At 35.9% G+C, this 20,330-nt stretch overlaps 1 protein-coding gene across 3 annotated transcripts in view; it reads left to right on the forward strand.

Annotated features, from left to right (window-relative positions):
• The window catches only part of ADGB (androglobin), a 118,095-nt gene extending 98,053 nt beyond the window's left edge, over positions 1-20,042 (forward strand). For all 3 annotated transcript variants that reach the window (XM_016160280.2, XM_036222436.1, XM_036222431.1), the window contains 6 exons: positions 770-946; positions 1,685-1,793; positions 4,377-4,589; positions 13,983-14,073; positions 14,764-14,947; positions 19,513-20,042. In XM_016160280.2, the coding sequence (XP_016015766.2) occupies positions 770-946; positions 1,685-1,793; positions 4,377-4,589; positions 13,983-14,073; positions 14,764-14,947; positions 19,513-19,698 (960 nt within the window). In that variant the 3' untranslated portion in view covers positions 19,699-20,042. The remainder of the gene's footprint in view (positions 1-769; positions 947-1,684; positions 1,794-4,376; positions 4,590-13,982; positions 14,074-14,763; positions 14,948-19,512) is intronic.
• Positions 20,043-20,330: the final 288 nt, after the last annotated feature.

Below are 20,330 nucleotides of genomic sequence, written 5' to 3' on the forward strand. Positions count from 1 at the left end.
GAAAGTGATCTTATGAGACATCAACATGTTGTTAACTTTCATAATGAATGTATATCAAGTTAAAAAGCCAGACTTGGAAATGATCGACTATTCTTGCCCGTATTTTTGTGAAGAGATGCTACTATAAGTGAGGCTAACTGTAATCAAGAATTTTTTTTGTTTGTTTACCATTTTCAGGGAAATTTTGCATAGAGTGAAATGCAACATCTTAAGTGTATAATTCAATTAGTTTTGACAAGTGCATTTATCACATAACCCATGTCTTCTTTATCAAAATATAGATTATAGACAGTTTTCATAAGCTTAGAAATTTCCTCAAACCTCTTTGCAGCAGATCCTGTCATCCTCATAACTTAGCCCCAGGCAAGTTTTACCTTTTCTGGAAAGTCATACAAATGAATCATACAAAAAGTATACTCTTTTGTGCTTGACCTCCTTATCTCAACGGAATGTTTATCTGTGAGATTCAGCCACAATGTGGTGTACATTATTAGTTTATTTTAATGTTAAGTAGTAATAGATCATATAAATATATTACAATTTGTTTATCATTCATCAACTGATAAACATTTATATCGTTTCTTTTCTTTTCTTTTTTTTGGCTATTATGAATAACACTCTAATGAATGTTCTTATCTAGGTCTTTTTGTGAGTATATTTTTCATTTCTCTTGGGTAAATATTTAATAAGGAAATTATGGATCATAAGGTTAAATTTAGACCTTTTGAAAAGAAGAAAGCATCTGACCCAAAGGTTTTTATTTTATCAGATGTCTACTGTTCACTCTCAACAAGAAGACCCAAATAAGCCCTACTGGATTTTGAGATTGGTCACTGAACACAGTGAAGCAGACTTATTTGAAGTGAAAAAAGATACAGAACGAGCAGATGAAATCCGAGCCATGAAGCAAGCCTGGGAGACGGCCGAACCGGGAAGGGCGATTAAGGTCACCTGAGTTTGACAAGTGGTTCTTTTACTTTTCATTCATAGTTATGGTTGGAAGAAAGAGCCATGTTTGTGAAACTTCATAGTCTTTCCTTCAGGAATAGTATCAGGAATTTCTCAGACATTGACTAACTAGGTTACAGCAGCCTTTGGATCCACTGTGAAATGTTATCCTCCAGATATGATACCCAGATGACTTGCAAAAGCAAAGCCCATAATGGTGCCACTTATTAGCCCAAACTGTGGGTTTCCTCATTCTTTCATATAGCCTGGGCTTAACACTGTCTGGCGTGAACACTCCAGAGTAAGAAGGCATAAGTAGCTTTATCTGTGCTTTCATGTACTTTGTAGAGTCTTAGATAAAAAGCTTGTGTTGCCCCTTGTGGTATATACATGCTTCATATTGCCCTCCGCCTTATAGTTTATATAAGAATCATTGCCATTCCGAAACACTATTATCTATACATGTTTCATGTCCCAATTCAGGGTTATTAACGCAGATGAAAAAGGTTTAGAAGCCACTGAATCTAAGTGTATTTATTTTAGGACCGACTTTTTCATTAGTTCTCAAGAAATAGCAGTCTAAATCATGGATGGTTCAGAATTTGAGTTTATTTGATAATTAATAAGAGCTGGCCTGGTTCAAACTGCCTTATTCACACTTTCTTGGTTTTTTTTTTTTTTTTTTTTTTTTTTTTTTTGAGTACTATTAAGATGTTGTTGCCTGTTTGTCCTTTAGGCTTCTCAGGCTCGTCTGCGATACCTCAGCCGGTTCTTTAAGAAACCATCTGAAGCGGAGAATGTTCCTCTGCCTTTGTCAGAGAGCCAGACGAAAGCCCTGGAAGAAGGTCAGTGAGCACTGCCCCAGCCGCCTCCCATCACAGAGCTGTTATCTGCACCTCTTAAAAGGTCATAGGCAAGTCACACTTGGTAAAAAGAAAACATTTCAGAATCTGTTTTCTTACAGGATTATAAGAAAAGTCACATACAATCCTATAAGAAAATACATTCTGAATGTTTTTTTAAGCAAACGGATGTTTACTTTTTCCCCAAAGTAGATATGATTTTCTCCACTTAAGAAAAGACGAAACCAGAAATAAGGGTGCAGCCTAGTTAGAAGGTAACAGTATGCAAACTTGAAGACGGGCCTCCTACTATAAACCTGACAGCTTTCTAACTACATTGACAATAAGAGTGACAATAAGAACCATAGTAATAAAGCTAACTACTTTAATTGAGTGATCGCCTTGGGCCTGGAACTGTAAAATACTAATTATTTAATACTCACATCAACTCATTGATATATGATACTATTTTTAACTTTCCAATGAGGACAAAGGCTCAGAGTGACGTGCTCGGTCATTTGTGAAATTCACAAGATAGCCAGGAGCAGAGCCAGCAGGAAGACAGAGCTCTCCAGCATCACAGTGTCTTCTCACCACACGTGGCTGCCTTCATCTATTGCCACCCCAGCGAGGCTGAAGACATTCACATCCCAAAACATGCTTTTCTACTTTCACATCTTCAGGAGTATCATTCAATAATTTTTATAAAAATAGTGGCCCTTCACTTTTCATATAAACAGTATAAATAACAAATATCACTCCAATCTTGTAATCTTCAGATGGGCCCTGTTCAAAGTGCTTTGTTTATAATCCCACTTTAACCTACAGCAACTCTCATGTAGACATTACTATTTCCATTCTACAGGTAAAGAGATCAAAGCTCAGAAAGTCACCTTATTCTTCCTAAGTTACACATCTAAAAAGTGAAAACATTAGGATTTAAAATATTTCTAACTCCTAAAGTACCCACTCCTCTAAACGATAGAGTTAATATAATGTTACGAATACAAAGATGAATAAAGTACAGTTCTTGTCCTTTAAGCTCTACATTTTATTCTTTTTAAAAATGTGTGTTAAGTTATATTGTAAAAGAAAATTTATTGCACTGAATGTGTGTTAAAAATGACAAGGAAGACTTTAAGACTATTGCAATAGGAGTCAAGACTGTTGCCGATTGGAGAGAGAGATTGAATTTAACTCTGAATACAAGGACAAATGGGGATTTATAGCCAATAGGCAGGAAGTGGAGGGAAAATTACTTAGAGGAACTTGGTTAGGTATCAAGGATTAAGAAACCTGATTAAATAAGAAGGGGAAGGGAAGAGGAGCCTGATTAGGTATCAGGGGGTGAAGGAGTGTTTCTCAACAAATAGGATTAGCAGCATTCTTTGCTAAAACTGGGATCCTTCTAAGCCAAGGACAAGACAGAGTGGAGAATAGTGCTCAGAGGAGCCTGACCTTGTCATAAGACATACGTGCAATAAAGGCACAATCTTAATTCTATAGCTTGATGAATTTAACATATATGTACACTCTGGAGTCACCATTCAGATCAAGGTATAAACACTTAATACAGCTCCAAAGTCTTCCTCATTCTCCTACCCAGCCATGTCCTACCTAAGTGTAGCTGCTAGTCTGACTTCTATCACCATGAATTAATTCTGCCTATTCTTGAACTTCATGTATTTGAACTCTTACAGTCTATGTACTCTATATTTCTTGCTATTTATCTGTTCTATTTTTTCCTCTGTCAAGATTAGTAAGTTGTGTCTTATAAGAAATTTGTCTATTTTATCTAAGTTAAACTTCCTGGAAAAAAATTTATTGGAACCTTTTCTTTTCTCTATCAGTCTTGCTCTAGGGGTGCATCGATTTAATATATTTTTAAAGAACCAACTTTGACTCCTGAATGTCTGCCTTTTATTTCGATGTTTCTCCATGCACTTAAGCACTAACCTATTAGTGACTTTAACTCCAAGCGGAATGTAGCACCTGTTAAAATATCTGCAATTGATAAGCAGAAGGAAAGTGTCTGCATATTATGGAAGTTATAGTCTATTTTACAGTTTTCCTACGCACAGGGATCTGAACAGTGGGAGGAGAATTATAACATTAAGAAAAAACCTTCCAGCTTTGCAAACTCACAAGCAAGATTTCTTTTCAAGTCTATTTTAAGACAGTTTTAGACAAGTGCCTACACACAAGACTCCCTCTCCAGAGAGGAGAGTCCCACCCACGTGCAATTCTCACGTGAGGCAGGATGCACTTCTACCAGGGCCCACACTAACAGCAGCTCCAATGGTTCAGAAATCCCACTTCCATTTGTAATGTCTCACCTCCATAAAGCCTCCATTTTTATGTGACCTTTTCATATCCCGAGGCAGCTTCTAGACACACTGGCTGCCTGGGCGCGCCACGTTGTCTTCGGAGTCACCAATGATTGTTTTTGCTAGTCGCCTGGTTAGAAGTTGCAAAGAGTATGAGTCTTCTCCTCCAAATCTGTGCCCTCATAGCCCTATTACTTTTTTGCAAGTGATTTCATAGAATGCAAGCTTTCTCAGTAATGCACATGCCATGTTTTAATAGAAACATTTGCAAGTTTCACAAAAGAGCCAGAAATAAAGAGTTCTGGGAGCTTAGAGACCAAAGAGGCAACACCATCAGGGAGCATGCTGTGGAAGAAGTGGCAGTTGGCCAAGGGCATAAGGGATCTGGCAAAACCGACAAGCAGTGACAGTGGAGGAGCAGCGGTGGCAGTCAGAGAAGAGCGGGAACAGGCCACGCGGAGGGAGACCCTCAGTAAGTATCGCTCTCGATAAATACATGTTTTGAAATGAAAATTCTGGAAAAGCGACTAACTTAAACATATGTGATAAGGGTAATGCCATAGAAAAATATGGAGTTTTGGTTCATAGGTCTTCTTTTGGCTTATCAGTTTTCAATCTGTTCAAGAAGCTGATTACTAAATACTTATCCTAAAGATAAAAGTGGGTAATTTTAGAAGGTATAATTTTGTATAGTTTTCTGTATCTACAAACATTAAAAATAAAATTGCAGTGATCACATACGTGGTTGTCACTTATCATTCTTTATGTTTTATCTGCGGTATGCTACATGATCCATGTTTCTCTTTGTCCATGTATAATGAATTTTAAATATTTGGATTCCAAAAGATTGGAAGAGAGTATTATATATATATTCATATTTATTCACTAAAATAAACCTAAGGCCTCGATGGAAGGTGTTATAGGGAAATGTCTTTCCACTGGAAGGAAGGATTTTCCCCAAGCAGCTCATAAACGTCCTGTTGCTAACTAAAGAAAAGAGTCTATTGGGCTTCCCATGGGGAGACGGAGTCCACTGCTATTCCTAAGTCAGAAGCACTACTTAAGAGTGAGGGATGCTTACCAAGTTGGCCAGTTCTACCTAGGGTTCAGTCATTTGCCTCTCATATCATCTACGTTCTCCAATTATACCTGTATCGGGAATAAAATTTTGCTCTTTTTTCCCTCTACTTGTTCAGAACTAAGGCAGAAGAGAAAAACATTTTGGAAGAAATCATCCTCAGAAATGCCAACAATAGTTCTCTTTTCAAAATTGCTAAAGAATTTTGCAATTAAAAATGGTTTATGGCCGAAACGTGTCTTTGAATAATTTCCATGGTAAAGAGGGGAATTCAAAGGGCTTTTACTATATTGAAAACAGATTCAGGTATTTTTGAACCAATATTCTGCAAGTAAGTATTCATTTAATAGACAACACACATGACAACACTAAAATTTATCAGGATAATATCTATCATTTTATATTAATATTGAATTGGTAGATTACTTTGGAACATTTATCTCAGTTGAGCCTCTGTGGACTAGGTAAATCATATACTGTATCTCTGTTTCAAAAACAAAGGAATTGATAAATGATGATTTACTCAAAGGCAGGAAGCTGGTAAAGTTTGGATAGAATTAGGACTCAAACCCTAGTTCTTTTTATTTCACATGTTGTGATCTCTAATCAAACACAAACTTGCCCCCACGCTTAATTCAAAGACCTGTAAAATGAAAATATAATTAAATTCTGATATTGTTTATTTACATCTAACAAAGTAAGCTTTAAGTTGAGAAAATGGAATGCAATCACGCCAGCTTCGGAGACTGTCCCTGCAGTCACAGTGGAGAGGTCATTTTCTTCCCTAGAGCCCAGGACAAGTGTTGTGGGAGACTGAAGCATGTGCTTCGGTGTTGGCTCTCCTCCTCCTCCTTCCTTCACTGTTTTGGCCATTAGAGTCTTCAGACATTTGCCTTCAAGTTTGCATAACTGTAAAAGCGTGTACTTTGGGGTGGGTATAAAGGGACAGCAAACAGGAAGAAAGGTAAGAGTAAGCAGGAATGGAGGCCTAGGCCAAAACCTGTCCTCAAGCAAAAATATCTTTAAATATTCTTAAATATGTTTTATTGTAACTTGAATTTAATATAAAATGGTAAGTTCAATTATGTACTATCAAGAAATATTGACTCCTCCTCCCTCCAATAAGAAGCATGCTGTTGTATGGTTTTAATATATTTTGTCTCTGAAACATTGCCAGATACCCCAGGTATTGTGGTTGTAGAAGGAATCCTACTTGAGAACTAGGTGTCTGGTTATCAGCTGTTATCTGGAACTCAGTATATTGCTCGTACTTCTGCTGCTAGTACTTCACAAATTTGCCCTCACTCCTGGAGAAGCGTCATCCATAGAGATTATAGGCCCCATGAGAGCTTTATATGCTGTGGCCTCTACATTCCCACAGATACTTGTGACTCCCCAACAGCTTTCTTATTCTTGTTATGTCCTGTTTTCATAAAGTAGGTAACTTAGAATAACTTCCCTGATAATGTCAGAGGTCATTTAAACAATATCATTATGGATTTAACTGCTAAGCATTCTCCTTCAACACCAAGTCATCATCAAGGTCAAGAGTTCAAATATGGTTTTCAACTTCTCTTTTATTTCTGGGAGCCTCTGGAAAGTACTTCTTCCAGAGGTTGGAGAAGATCATTATCTTTATTCCCAAATCTTTTTCTCAGGCTTCATAATCAACCAAACTATTCTTTACCATTTTTTTTTAAACTGTGATTCTCATACTAAACACAATGAAGGAAGTTTTCTCCTCTGATTCGGTGTAAACCGAAACTTGGTAAAATATAATAAAACGACCCAGTGATGACCAATTGCTATAAAAATATTTCTAAATGCATACTCTTACTTTCAGAATTTGTCCCATAGAGAACCAGCTTGGAGATGAAAGATAGTACACACACACACACACACACACAGAACTGAGACATATAATACAAAAAAAGAGGAAAACAATTATAGAATACCACCAAGCTAATGTAACAGACAGAAACACAAGGGAAAAGAAACATTAGAGACACAGAGCTACCAGAAAAAGATAAAATGGCTATAGGAAATCCTCATACATCAATAATCACCCTAAATTTAAACAGACTGTACTCACCAATAAAAAGGCACAGAGTAGTGAATTGGATCACACACACACACACACACACACACACACACACACACAGAAAACAAGTGTGTGCTGCCTTCAGGAGACATATCTCAGCTTTAAGAACAAACATAGACTCAAAGTTAAGAGGTAGAAATCAGTCTCCAAGAAAATGGCATTCAGAGAAAAGTGGGTGCAGCCATGTTTATATCTGACAAAAATAGATTTCAAGATAAAAAAGCTAGCAAGAGACAAAGATGGACATTTTATAATACAACTGGGACAATACATCAAGAAACATAACACTTATTAATTTATATGCACTCAATCAGGGAGCACCAAAATATATAAAGCAACTACTAACAGAACTAAAGGGAGAAAGTGACAAAAACACAATTATTGTAGGGGACCTAAATACCCCATTGACAATGGACAGATCTTTCAAACAGAAATTCAATAAGAAAATATAGACCTTGAATGACACATTAGACTAAATGGACATAACTGACATTTACAGAGCCTTTCATTCCAGCACACCAGATTATACATTCTTCTCCACATAAAACATTCTCAAGGATAGACTATATGTTGGGACACAAAACTAGCCTCAACAAATTTAAGGAGATTGAAATTATTATACAAAGCATATTCTCTGACCAGAATTCTTTGAAATTGGAAATCAATTGCAAAAAGAAAGGAAAAACCACATATTCGTGGAGATTAAAAAGCATGCTACTAAAGAATGACTGGGTCAAAGAAGAAATAAAAGGAGAAATTAAAAGATACGTAGAGACAAATGAAAATGACAACATGACATCTCAAAACTTTTTGGATGTAGTAAAAGTGGTAATAAGAGGGAAGTTTATATCATTACAGGTTTTTCTTAAGAAACAATAAAAATCTCAAGTAAACAACCTAACATTACATCTTAAAGAACTAGAAAAAAGAAAACAAATGAAGCCCAAAGTCAGTCGGTAGAAGGAAACAATAAAAATTAGAGCAGTATTAAATAAAAAGAGAACAAAAAAAATTGGAAAAGTTACTGCAACCAAGATATCATTCTTTGAAAATATTAATAAAATCAACAAACTTCTAGCTAGACTCATTAAAGAAAAAAGAGGAAGGACTCAAATAAACAAAATCAGAAAGTAAAGAGAAGTTATGACAGACACCACAGAAATACAAAGTGTCATACAAGAATACTGTGAAAGACTATATGACACCAAATTCAATAACCTAGAAGAAGTGGGCAAGTTCTTATAAACATATAACCTTCCTAGACTGAAATATGAAGAGTTGGAAAATCTAAATAGATCAGTAAGAAAATTGAAAGTCATCGAAAATCTTCCAAAAATTAAAAGTCCAGGACCAGATACAGGTCTAATGCAATCCCCATCAAAACCCAATGGCATTTTTAAAAGAAATACAACAACAACCAAAAAAATTATCAGATATGTATGAAATCACAAAATGCCATGAATAATCAAAGCAATCCTGAGCAAGAAGAACAAGCCTGGAGGTGTCACACTGCTTGACTTCATATTAGATTGCAAAGAGACAATAATCAAAAGAGCATGGTATTGGCAGGAAACCAGATACACAGACCGATGGAACAGAATTGAAAAATAAACTCTCATATATATGAGCAAATAATTTTTGACAAAGAAGCCAAAAACGTACAATGGAGAAAAGAAAGCCTCTTCAATAAATGGTGCTGGGAAATTGGAAAGCCACATGCAAAAAAAAAAAAAAAAAAAAAAAAAGAAAAGAAAGAAAGAAAGAAAAAAGAAAAAGGAAAGAAAGATAAAAAGAAATTAGACTGCTATGTGTAACCATACACAAAAAGTAACTCGAAATGAATCAAAGACCTAAATATAAGACCTGAATCAATAAAATATATGAAAGAAAACATAGTAAACTTTTAGACCTTTGTCTAAGAGGACATTTTATGAATTTGACCTCAAAAGCAAAGGAAGTAAAAGCAAAAATAAATGAATGGGACTACTTCAAACGAAAAAGCTTCTGCTCAGCAAAAGAAATTAGCAGCAAAACAAAAAGGCGAACAACTAAATGGCAGAAGATATTTGCAAACACCTCTGATATGGGGTTAATATCCAAAATATACAAAGAACTCATACAACTCAAAAAAATTCAATTAAAAAATGGGCTGGAGATCTGAATAGACACTTCTTCCAAGAAGACATGCAAATGGCCAACAGACATGTAAAAATATGCACAACTTCACTAGCGTCCAGGAAAATGCAATCAAAACCACAATGAGACACCACCTCACACCTGTTAGAATGACAATTATCAACAAGATAAGTAATAAAAACAAGTGTTGGAGAGGTTGTAGAGAAAAAGGAACTGTCATACACTGCTGGTAGGAATGTAGATTGGTATAGCCATTATAGAAAACAGTATGGAGAATCCTCAAAAAATTAAAAATAGACTTACCATATGACCTAGCAATCTCTCTTCCGAGTATTTACTAGGAAAAAGATTGAAAACACTTATTTATAAAGCTTTATGTACCCCTATGTCCATTGCAGCATTATTCACAGTAGCCAAGACATGAAAACAACCAAAGTGTGCTTTGATAGATGATTGGATGGGGAAGGTATGGTACATGTATATAATAGAATATTACTCAGCCATAAGAAGAGATGAAATACTGTCATTTGTGGCAACATGGATGGATCTTGAGATTGTCATGTTAAGTGAAATAAGCCAGACAGAAAAATCAAGAACCATATGATTTCATTCATATGTGGGATATAAAAGTAGAAGCAACAAATGAGCATACAAGACAAGTAAACAAAAACTCATAGATACAGACAACATCATGGAGTTACCAGAGGGAAAAGGGCGTGGCAGGGAGGTTTGCAAGGGGTGAGGGTCAAACATATCGAGATAGAAGGAGATTTCACTTTGGGCGATGAACGCGCAACGTGAAATACAGATAATGTACTATAAAATTATACTCTTGAAACCTATATAATTTTATTAACCAGTCACCCAGATAAATTTAATAAAATTTTTAAAAAGAGATATAGAAGAATCACACACACGAAAGATAAATTGAAAAAAATTGATTAAAAAAATTTTAAAACTTTGAAGGCATACAAGTAAATAAAAATATTTCTTAAAAATAAGAACGACAAAAACAAATGATCTTAATTGTGTTAGTTCTCTGTTGCTGCTGTAACAAATAACCACAAACTTAGTGACTTAACACAATTTAATTTCTTACAGTTCTGGAGGTCAAAAATTTTGCAATTAAGGTGTTGGGAGGGCTGCATTCCTCCTGGAGGCTCCAGGGGAGAATCTATTCCGTTGTCAGCTTCTTGGGCCATTTGACTTCTTAGTGTTCAACCCTTTCCTGCAGCATAGCGCCTTTAAATCTCTCTGTCTCTCTTTTCCTCCCTCCATCTCTCTCTCTCCTCTGTTCATCGCCTCATCTCCTTGGATACTTTTTCTTCTCCTTGTCTCTCGTTTCCCTTTCCAAGGGTTCTTGTGATTCCATTGAGCCCAGCTGAATAATCCAGAATCATGTTTCCATCCAGATCCTTAAATGTAGCTGCAAAGGCTCTGTAAGGTAAGATATTCTAAAGTTTCAGAAGTTAGGGCATAGACATCTTTGGAGGTCCATTTTGCTGCCCACCATAATACGTAGGAACAGTAAGGGTCTATAGCATATTAATGGAGTTCTCTCATCAACTCCAAGGTCTGTATCTTGGTAGCCATGAGAACCAGCAACCCTGCTGCCCATGCTAGAAGGGTTTTTTTTGTTTTTGTTTTTGTTTTTGTTTTTTTTTCCGATTTGAGGCTCCATGGGAAAATTCATGTCCGTGGGCACTGTTACAAGTAACAGTGAACTTGGCGGCAAACAATTTGGAATGACGAGCAACATATCAGCCCAAAATTGAACAGATGAGATCTAGGTAACAAAACAACCATAATGATTTTAACCTTAGATAAAGAACAAGGTAGGATGTCGACCCTAACAGCTTATAGTCGACATTTTAAAGGAGGTTCTAGCCAGTTTGATCAAGAAAGAGAAATAAAACACATCCATATAAGGAAGGAAGAAATAAAACTATTCTCAGACAAATTGATTCGGTATACTGATTATTTTAAGAGACTGGGGAAAAAGAACCAAGAATATCATCTAGAACTAATAAGTGAATTAGCAAGGTCACATGATACAAGATTAATATATAAAAATTACTTTTATTTCTATATATTATCAGTCAGCAATCAAAAAATAAAATTAAGAAGAATTTTATTCACAGTAGCATCACTAATAAATTTGGAAATAGATTTAACAAAACATGAGACTCGTATACTGAAAACTATAAAACATCACTGAAGGAAATTTTAAAAGATCTAAATAAAGAAAAAGGTAGTCCATGTTTTGGACTGGAAGACTCAATACAGTAAGATAGAAATTCTCTCCAAATTGATCTGCAAATCTGTTACTAGTTCTGGGGAGTCCTGGAATTCCTGGTCCTCAGTTCTTGACGTCTGGTGACAATGAATTTAGGGCAGATGCCCAGCAGTTGGTAAGCACACTAGTTTTATTGAAAGTAGAAGTACATTCACAGAGGGGAGAGCGGGCTGCCAAGAGAGATCAGCCCCGAAGCCGCCTGCTTTGGGCTCTTTTATTCTTCTTACAAGGCTTTGGTCCGCCCCTTGTCACCTTAGCCCTTCCCCTATAAGCCTTGATTGACAGATAAGTTTCTTACGTAATCTTCTTTTCTCTCAGTGTGGGTACACTTATTTATAATGCACTCAGTTTGCCTGTGGGGGGTGGAGGGGTCACAACTGCAATCAAAATTTATCATAATGATTGTTAATGAAGCAGAGGTGAATTCCAGGTCACACCAACTGTCCCGTGCTTGCCTGTGTTGGTGAATTTCCCTATCATTGCTTCGCTACTGTGTCAAGTGCCACAGTTCTGTCAAGGCTGTTGCTTTTAGGCTGTTTTTTATTTTGACTGCTCAGGAAGCACCCCTAGTGTAACTCTGGCCCAAACTCGGTGTAATCCCTATCAAAATCCTAGTAGGCAGTTTACAGAATCTGATGAGCTGATCCTAAAATTTATATGGAAATGCAAAAGGCCCAGGATAACCAGAATAATTTTGACAAAGAACCAGGGGGAAAGATTTTTACTTTGTAATTTCAGAATTTATTATGAAGCTCACAATCATCAAAACACTATGGTTTGACAATTTCTTTGAAAGTTAAACATAATCTTATCATTCCTACTTACATGTAAAGTCCAAGAAATTCAAATCTACAGAGACATAAAGTTGATTTATTTTTCCCATAGTTGCCTGGGGCTTGTGGCAGAAATGCCCACTGACTATAAAAGGGCACGAAAGATTTAACTTGGATAATGGAAATGTTTGAAACTGGATTCTGGTGCTGGTTGCATAACTCTGTTAATTTACTAAAAAATATTGAATTATACTTTTCAAATGGGTAAATTTTGTGGACTGTAAATTATACTTCAGTAATTAAAAATTATTAAATTTTTCAAAAAGATGGAATATTACTCATTAAAAATGAATGAAATTTCGTCATTTGCAACAACATGGATGGACCTAAAGTGTATTATGCTAAGCAAAATAAGTCAGAGAAAGACAAATATCATATGATTTCACTCATGTGGAATCTAGAAAACAAATGAACAAACAACACAGAAATAGACTCACAGACACAGAGAAAAAACAAATGGTAGCCAAAAGGGAGAGAGGTAGGGGGATGGGTAAAAAAGGTGAAAGAGATTAAGAGATACAAACTCCTGGTTATAAAATAAGTCACAAGGATGTAATGTACAGCATAGGGAATACAGTCAATAATATTGTAATAACTATGGAAGGTGGCGGATGGTTACTAGTCTTATTGTGGTGAGCATTTTGAAAGTTATATAAACATTGAATAACTAGGTTGTACACCCGAAACTAATATAATACTATATGTCAGCTATAATTTAAAGATAGAAAGATAGATAGATGATTGATTGATAGATAGATAGATAGATAGATAGATAGATAGATAGATAGATAGAAAAATGGTTTGGAAACAATGAATGGTTAATATCTTAGACTTTAAAATTTCTTTCTTAAATCTGTTCTTATCAATTCATATGGGTCTAATAAAAAGCTTCTGCTATTTCGATATTCACTGTTTATCTATTATATGTTGCCTACTCTACTGTACTGAAAGTTTCTTGAAGATAACATACTGCATCTTGAACATTTTTATATCCTGCTTCTGTAGTGCTTAGTATAGCTCTCACACGTAGATCAAGCTCTTTAAATATTGGGTCATTTAACTTGTTTATTATAAAGTTTTATAATTTATAGTATGAATTCCTTTTGTCCCTACCTTCATTTAACTATAATTAGAGTAACATTTTGTTACTCTTCTTATAAACTATATTCATTTTGTCATTTCCATTTAATTATTAGTATAGTCATACCAACTATACTATCTATACTAGAGGATAAATATGAAATATAATTATATTTTAATAAAGTAATATTAAATCATATTAAAATCATATTAAATAAAGCAAGTTTAATCAATGGTTCTTTTCTTAACAGAAAATATTATTTTCAATTAAAGTGAGATATAATAGTCATTTACTAATTGTCGATTCTTTTTTTAAATGTAGGACTTTTTTTTTTAAACAGGGCCTCCTTCACGATCCCCAACAATTTTGGAAATATCTCCACAACTTATTCGAAAAGAGCTAGAATGTGTAGACTTAAGTCAATATGTACGGTAAGTTTTAATAAACATTATTAATGCTGACATCTGTGTTCAGAGAATTTTGCATACATTGCCTATAAACAGTTGCTGAACTAGTGAAAATTTGAAATTAAATGCTTAATATATTTTCAGTGTATTTAAATTTTTAGAAGTACATATTATTACAACTCAAATTTAGCAAATGTTTTATTAAGTCAATCATAAAATATTTTATTAAGTTGATTGGAAAACATTTAAATGTTTTCTCTAAAGATTTAATTTGTAGCCTGATTAAAGTGAGTTGAGCTACAGAAAATTCCCACTGTAACTGCCCTTATTATTTAATTAGATTCAATTTTCTTAAGACCTAGACAATAGGGTTAATACAGGATAGTTACTCAAGCAACTATCCTGTATTAAGTCCGGAGACATTTTCAAAATTATTTAGCCTCATAAATGAAAAAGAAAGACCTACAAAATAGGCTCGGTTTCAAATACTAGTTCCACAAACATCTCATCAAATGTCACATATAATTTTACTGATATTTTTCTAAAATATCAGCGATTCAAATGGATGGAGCATAGCTCATCTAAAAATAATGGTTATTCTTTCTATGCCTAATGTTTTGTTTGATTCCGACTACCACACTATTGATATGATCTAAAGTTCATTCCAGAGTTCCCAAATGATTTACTTATCTCTTTTGATGCTTTTGTATCAAGGAAAACAAATTCCGAGGCTCTGCTGCAAACAGAGGAACTGAATCAGCAGCAGGTAATGCAAAAAGCAGAGGAGGTTCATCAGTTTCGACAGTATAGGAGCCGACTCCTTAGCATTCGAGACATTGACCAAGAAGAACGGTTTAAATTAAAGGATAAAATCCTGGATATATATGGGGAAATGCGGGTGAGTCTCAAAGTAGATACACGAATCACAGTTGACAAGTTCTTCCGTAATGTTAAAAAGTTGTCATAGAATCATGTAGTATCCAGGTAGAAATTGAAAACATTTAGTTCTCAGCTCCTCAGAAAAGATGGCAAATTGATTATGCACATATAATTTCACTTACTCCCTAAAATCTCTCTAAGCTCAGTATTGGGAATCTATCCACAAAGCAGGAAGAATGGGAGAGAAGACACAAATATCTGAGAAGTTGGAAAATAGCCAGGTGAAGATCACATTAACAGACTTGAGGCGACCCAAACCAAAGCTGGCAGCAGAAAACCTTTTAAGAATCAACCCAGTTTGCTCCACAGAATCCCTCAAAGCCTCAGAAATTGGTGGCGCTATCCATGCTAAGAAGTGAAGTGAGAGGTTACAATCATTGGGTGGTTTGGTTTAAAGCCACTTAAGAAGCAGTTAGAATTGCAGGTCTTCACCTCAACTTTTTGTAGGCAAGTGACTGCCATTCATTCCTCCACCCCAGGAGAAAACTAGAGGCACCATAGCGTGAAAGATCAAGCTTAATTAAAAATGGAAGTAGCCTACCAGAAATTGGGAAAGTCAGTAAATATACGTGGATGACTTCCACTACAGAGAGTGACTTATTTTTTTTTCCTCTCTCTTCCATACATTGCACACAGGCACACACACTCCCAAAGGCAGTGACGGCGACAGGAATGATATCAGGGTCTCCATAGAATTTCCAGCGTTGGCCCATTTGAGGAACGTGCCTATTTGACACCCTTCCTGTTTGTCCAGCAGGTACCCCAAACCTAAGCTCTCCAAATCCAAATTCTGTTACTCTCACCCTCCCTTTCATTTCAGTGCCAACTTGTCACTCCACCAATATTCTCCCCTCCAGTAAAGGACAATGACACTCTCCCACCTGCTCAGGGCGGAGGCCAGGGGGACATGTTTGACTTCTCTCACTCCCCACAGCTCATCCATCACCAAAACTTGTCGGCATCGCTTTGAAAAACTACCCCAAATTCAACACTTTTCACTCTGTACCCTGACCAGTCTAATCCAAACTGTCACTGATTTCCGTTTATCGCTGGCGTCACTGCCTCTTCGCCCTTCTACAATGTCGTCTGTTCAGCAGCCAAAAGCACTGTATCGATCAGGACAAACTATTTTATGCTGTGATAATAAAAAGCCTCAGTGTCTCAGTGGCTTCAGACAGAGGTTGACAAACTCGTTTTCTGTAAAGGGCCAGATAAATATTTTGGCCTTTGCAGGTCACACGTTGCATCTACTCAGCTCTGCTGTCATTAGCACCCGGTTTGTGGCACTTCGTGTGACAGCTTTGGCACATTAACACAGAGTGCAATGTGACTATGTGCCTGGAGAACCGGAAATATCTTATGAATTGCACGAATGGTTATCACAGTACATCTTGGAAACGGAAAGTGGGATCATTCGACTCCTGCAATGGCTTCATATTTCACTGAGGGAAAAGACAAAGTCTTTATCACATCTAGAGCTCTACATGATCTAGTGCTCACTTTCCTCTTTGATCTTTTTCTCTACCATTCTACTAGCTTTGCTCCTTTTTCTTTTCTTCAGACCGACTGCCTTTCTGCTAACAGCCAGGCATGTTCCCACCTCTGGGCCTTTGACCTTGCTCTTATCAATTCCTTGAGCATCCTTCTCTCAGAGAGCCAAATGGTTTAGAGTTTCACTTTGTGAGGTTTCTCAGATATTGTCTGTTCATTAGAGAGATCTTCTTTACCAATACTTTCAAAATTAGCACCCTTAATATTTTGTATACCTATACCTCCCTTTATTTTCTTCATTTATTGATTTAACAAGGATATTCATATACATTACATATATTGAGCATGCATGCATTTTAATCTAACTTCATGAAACTATAGACTGTATGTGAATAGAAACTCTATTTTGACTTACCATTGTATATCCAGAGCCCAGAAAGAATGTCTATTTCAAAGAAATTTGTTTTGTAAATGAATCAGTGTATCAATAAATGAATATTAAAATTATATATACTCAGTCTATCATGTAAAATAGTTTAAAATATCATAAAACAAAATTTCAGTAGTGTGGGCATGTTTTCTGTGTTTAGTAGATAAGCAAATGCACCAAATAGGAGGAAATAGGGAAGAAATGTTAACAGGGACAGTTTTGAATTTAGATCCTATTCTTTAAGTGTAAAGTACAGATAGCACAGTAGTTTTGATTGAAGCTACCTAAAAGAAACATGATCAGTATCATATTTCTTATAAAGTGAGAGAAAACATACCAAATTCAGCAATCCTTAAGTGATTACGATGCCTTTTTTTTTTTTTTTTTTGGTCAAAAGCTTTAGGAAATCTGATTCTGCCATTCAGCTTTTCTATCATGTCAACCAAAAGTAATGCAAGTTGCAAAAGTGTGGAAAATGTCTTGAAGAATTTAGTGATGAAGACAAAGCAGTCATTTTTAGAAATTTCTCTTCTGGCTAACATTAGTTTTTTAATTCTTGTTCTTTTATTATATTGTTTTTGAAACAGTAATCAATCAATCAGTCGAACCATAATTGTGGTCATGTTATCAGAAATGCAGATGAAATTAGGAAGTCATGGCCTCTTAGTAAGCTTACATTGACACTTTGTAATCACTGCCTTATTCATAATCATTTTTAGAGAAGATATTTCATAGTCTGTTTTGTAGAATGTTGCCTGAACTGACCTTAAATGTTCTTGTCTATTGTTTTGAAACTTTTTCTTCTTTTTAAAAATATAAACCATGTTTACCTGTTTATAATCTTCTGACTTTTCATCTCCACAAATTATTCACTTAACAAATATTTCTGGGCATTTTTGTATCAGGGACTGTTGTAGGCATGAACAAGAGCTAAACCCCTGTACATGGGGTTTACATTCTAGTGAGGAAATAGGTGTTAAAATGCCAATGTAATATGTTAAGTACATTGTAGAATAGGATAGAAAGTGATAAGTGCTGAGAAAAAAGAACAGGATCAGAACACAATGATTCAGAAGAGACAACAGCTGGAGGAAGGCTCTAGGGCAAGAGCATCTTTGGGATGTGAGAGGAAGCACAGCGGGGAGCCTGTGCCTTTGAAGCAGTGAGTGAGCAGGGGTAGATGAGCGGAGTTCAGGGCCAAAATGGGGAAATGAGGACGCAAGGTAATCAGGGAGGACTGCGAAGGGTAAAGATGTTAGCTTTTGTTCTGAGGTAACTATGGAACCATGATGGGGTTCAAAGGAACAGAAGAGCAACATGACCTGACTTGTATTTTCAAAGGATTGCTCTGGACACTGTGAGAAAACAAGTATGGTGGGGGGGGGGGTGGGCACACAAAAGAAGATGAATCTGAGAGGAGACTATCGTACTGATCAGGGGAGCAGTAACCGCGGTAACCGCGGCTCATACGTAGGCGGTAGTGTGGAGGTGCTTAGAAGTAACTGGACAATATATTTTGAAGGTCGAGTCAATAGGATTTCCTGACAGATTTGTTGGTGCCTTAAAGAGAAAGAGAGGAGTCAAAAATAGTGTAAGTGTTTCACCTAAACAACTAAGAAATTTGAGTTGCTGTCAAATCTGATCATTTGGGGGAAAAGATAAGAATTTCAATTTGGGACATTTTTTGATATATCTATTGCATCAAAACAAATATTTTTATATATCTCTCAGTCAAGTGGAGATGTTGAATAGAAGATATATGATTCTAGGATTTGAGAGCAAGACATGAGCTGGAGATAGGAAAAAAAAAAAAAAGGAACCATCAGTGCATAAATGCAATTTAAAGCCATAGGGTTATTTAGATGAGATCACCAAGGGAAGAGGCCTAAGATCTGAGACATGGCCACTTCCCTAATAAAAGATAAAGGAGAAAAAGAGAAATTGGTGGAGGCAACTGACAGTAAAATAGAAGGAAAATTAAGAGGGTATGATGTCCAGGAGCACAGGGTGTAAGAATAGGACCAAAAAATGATCTTGGATTTAGCTGCATATAGTCCTTGGTGTCCTTGATAAATATAGATTTCTTTTTCTTTTTTTGAAGTGGTAAGAATGAAAGCCAAACTGCCAATAATGAACATAACCAATGGATTAGGTGGTATTATTTGAAAGTTCTTCAGGTACAACTCAGATATATAATGTTAGGGCTAGAATATGCATGGGTAGCTAGTAATTTAGTGACTACCGTTACCGTGAGAGACACACTGAGCTGTACATTTTATATAGATCATATCCGAATTCACTTACAGCATACCAGTTTCTTTGCCAAAATTTCTGCCTATTTCTTTTTTGACCTTTTTATCAAATAGATGATTTTATTTACCATTCTGTTAAAATCTCATGTACGCTTTGTTGCTATCTTATGTATTGATAAGCCTTTGAGACCATAACATAATTCTCATCTCTCTTTAGTAATTTCCCACTTGAACCTACTGGCATAAGAAAAGGATAAAGGGCTTGCAACTTCTTCTTCTTCTTCTTTTTTTTCTGGGACCATAAGCCTTTATCGGTGGATCTAATTTGCTTGGGGTTTTGTTTTGGAATAGGACTCCTTAGATGAAGCTCGACAGAAGATCTTCAACATCCGGGAAGAATATAGAAACAAGTTGCTGGAAGCTGAGCGCCTAAGGTTGGAGGCTCTGGCTGCGGAGGAAGTAGCAGTCCGGGCGGAAACAGAAAAGAAGGTCCCGGCTCCTGACAAAGGGAAAAAAAAGAAAGAAAAGAAAAAGTAACCAGGGGATGCCCAATACTACTTTTCTTCCGAAGAAGAAAAACCTATTTTTCTATAACATTCCCTTTTGATAGAAATAAGGTGTTGGCCAATTAAAAAGTTTTCCTACCTTAGAAACAGTTTATGTAGTTCAATGTTAATTTGTTAGTTTTTCTCGGAAAGCTATCATTCGAAGCCTCTAGAGTTTATGTTTTCCTAATTTCAATAAAAAAATGCCTCGGAATATTTAGAATGTAATAAAATGTATGTCTCACTCTGAATTGCTGCATTTTTAGTTAATGCTGAAACAAGATCATAAATGACCCAACAGAATTGCCTTTGAAAAATTCGAGGATGAGAAAAATAGCTGTGGTTCTTAGAAAAAAGGTCTCTAACTTTAAAGGCTTCAGACTTGTGCTTTATCAAAAAGCTGAATGTCAATAAACCTCTCTCATTAGGCAAGAACTATTGTGGGTTAAGCCCACCCAAAGTGTTAGAACTCTGAATTCTAACAATGAATCAATGTAACCCCAGGCACAGAGAATGCGATCACAAACACATCTGTTGTCAGTGTACCTGCATCATACTTTGTATAAATTAGAGAACATGTTCTCTCGTATGCTTGTTTTAGAAAAATACAATGAGTTGATCAAC

This window comes from Rousettus aegyptiacus, unplaced genomic scaffold (genome assembly GCF_014176215.1).
Source record: "Rousettus aegyptiacus isolate mRouAeg1 unplaced genomic scaffold, mRouAeg1.p scaffold_m13_p_1, whole genome shotgun sequence".
NCBI classification, from domain to species: domain Eukaryota; kingdom Metazoa; phylum Chordata; class Mammalia; order Chiroptera; family Pteropodidae; genus Rousettus; species Rousettus aegyptiacus.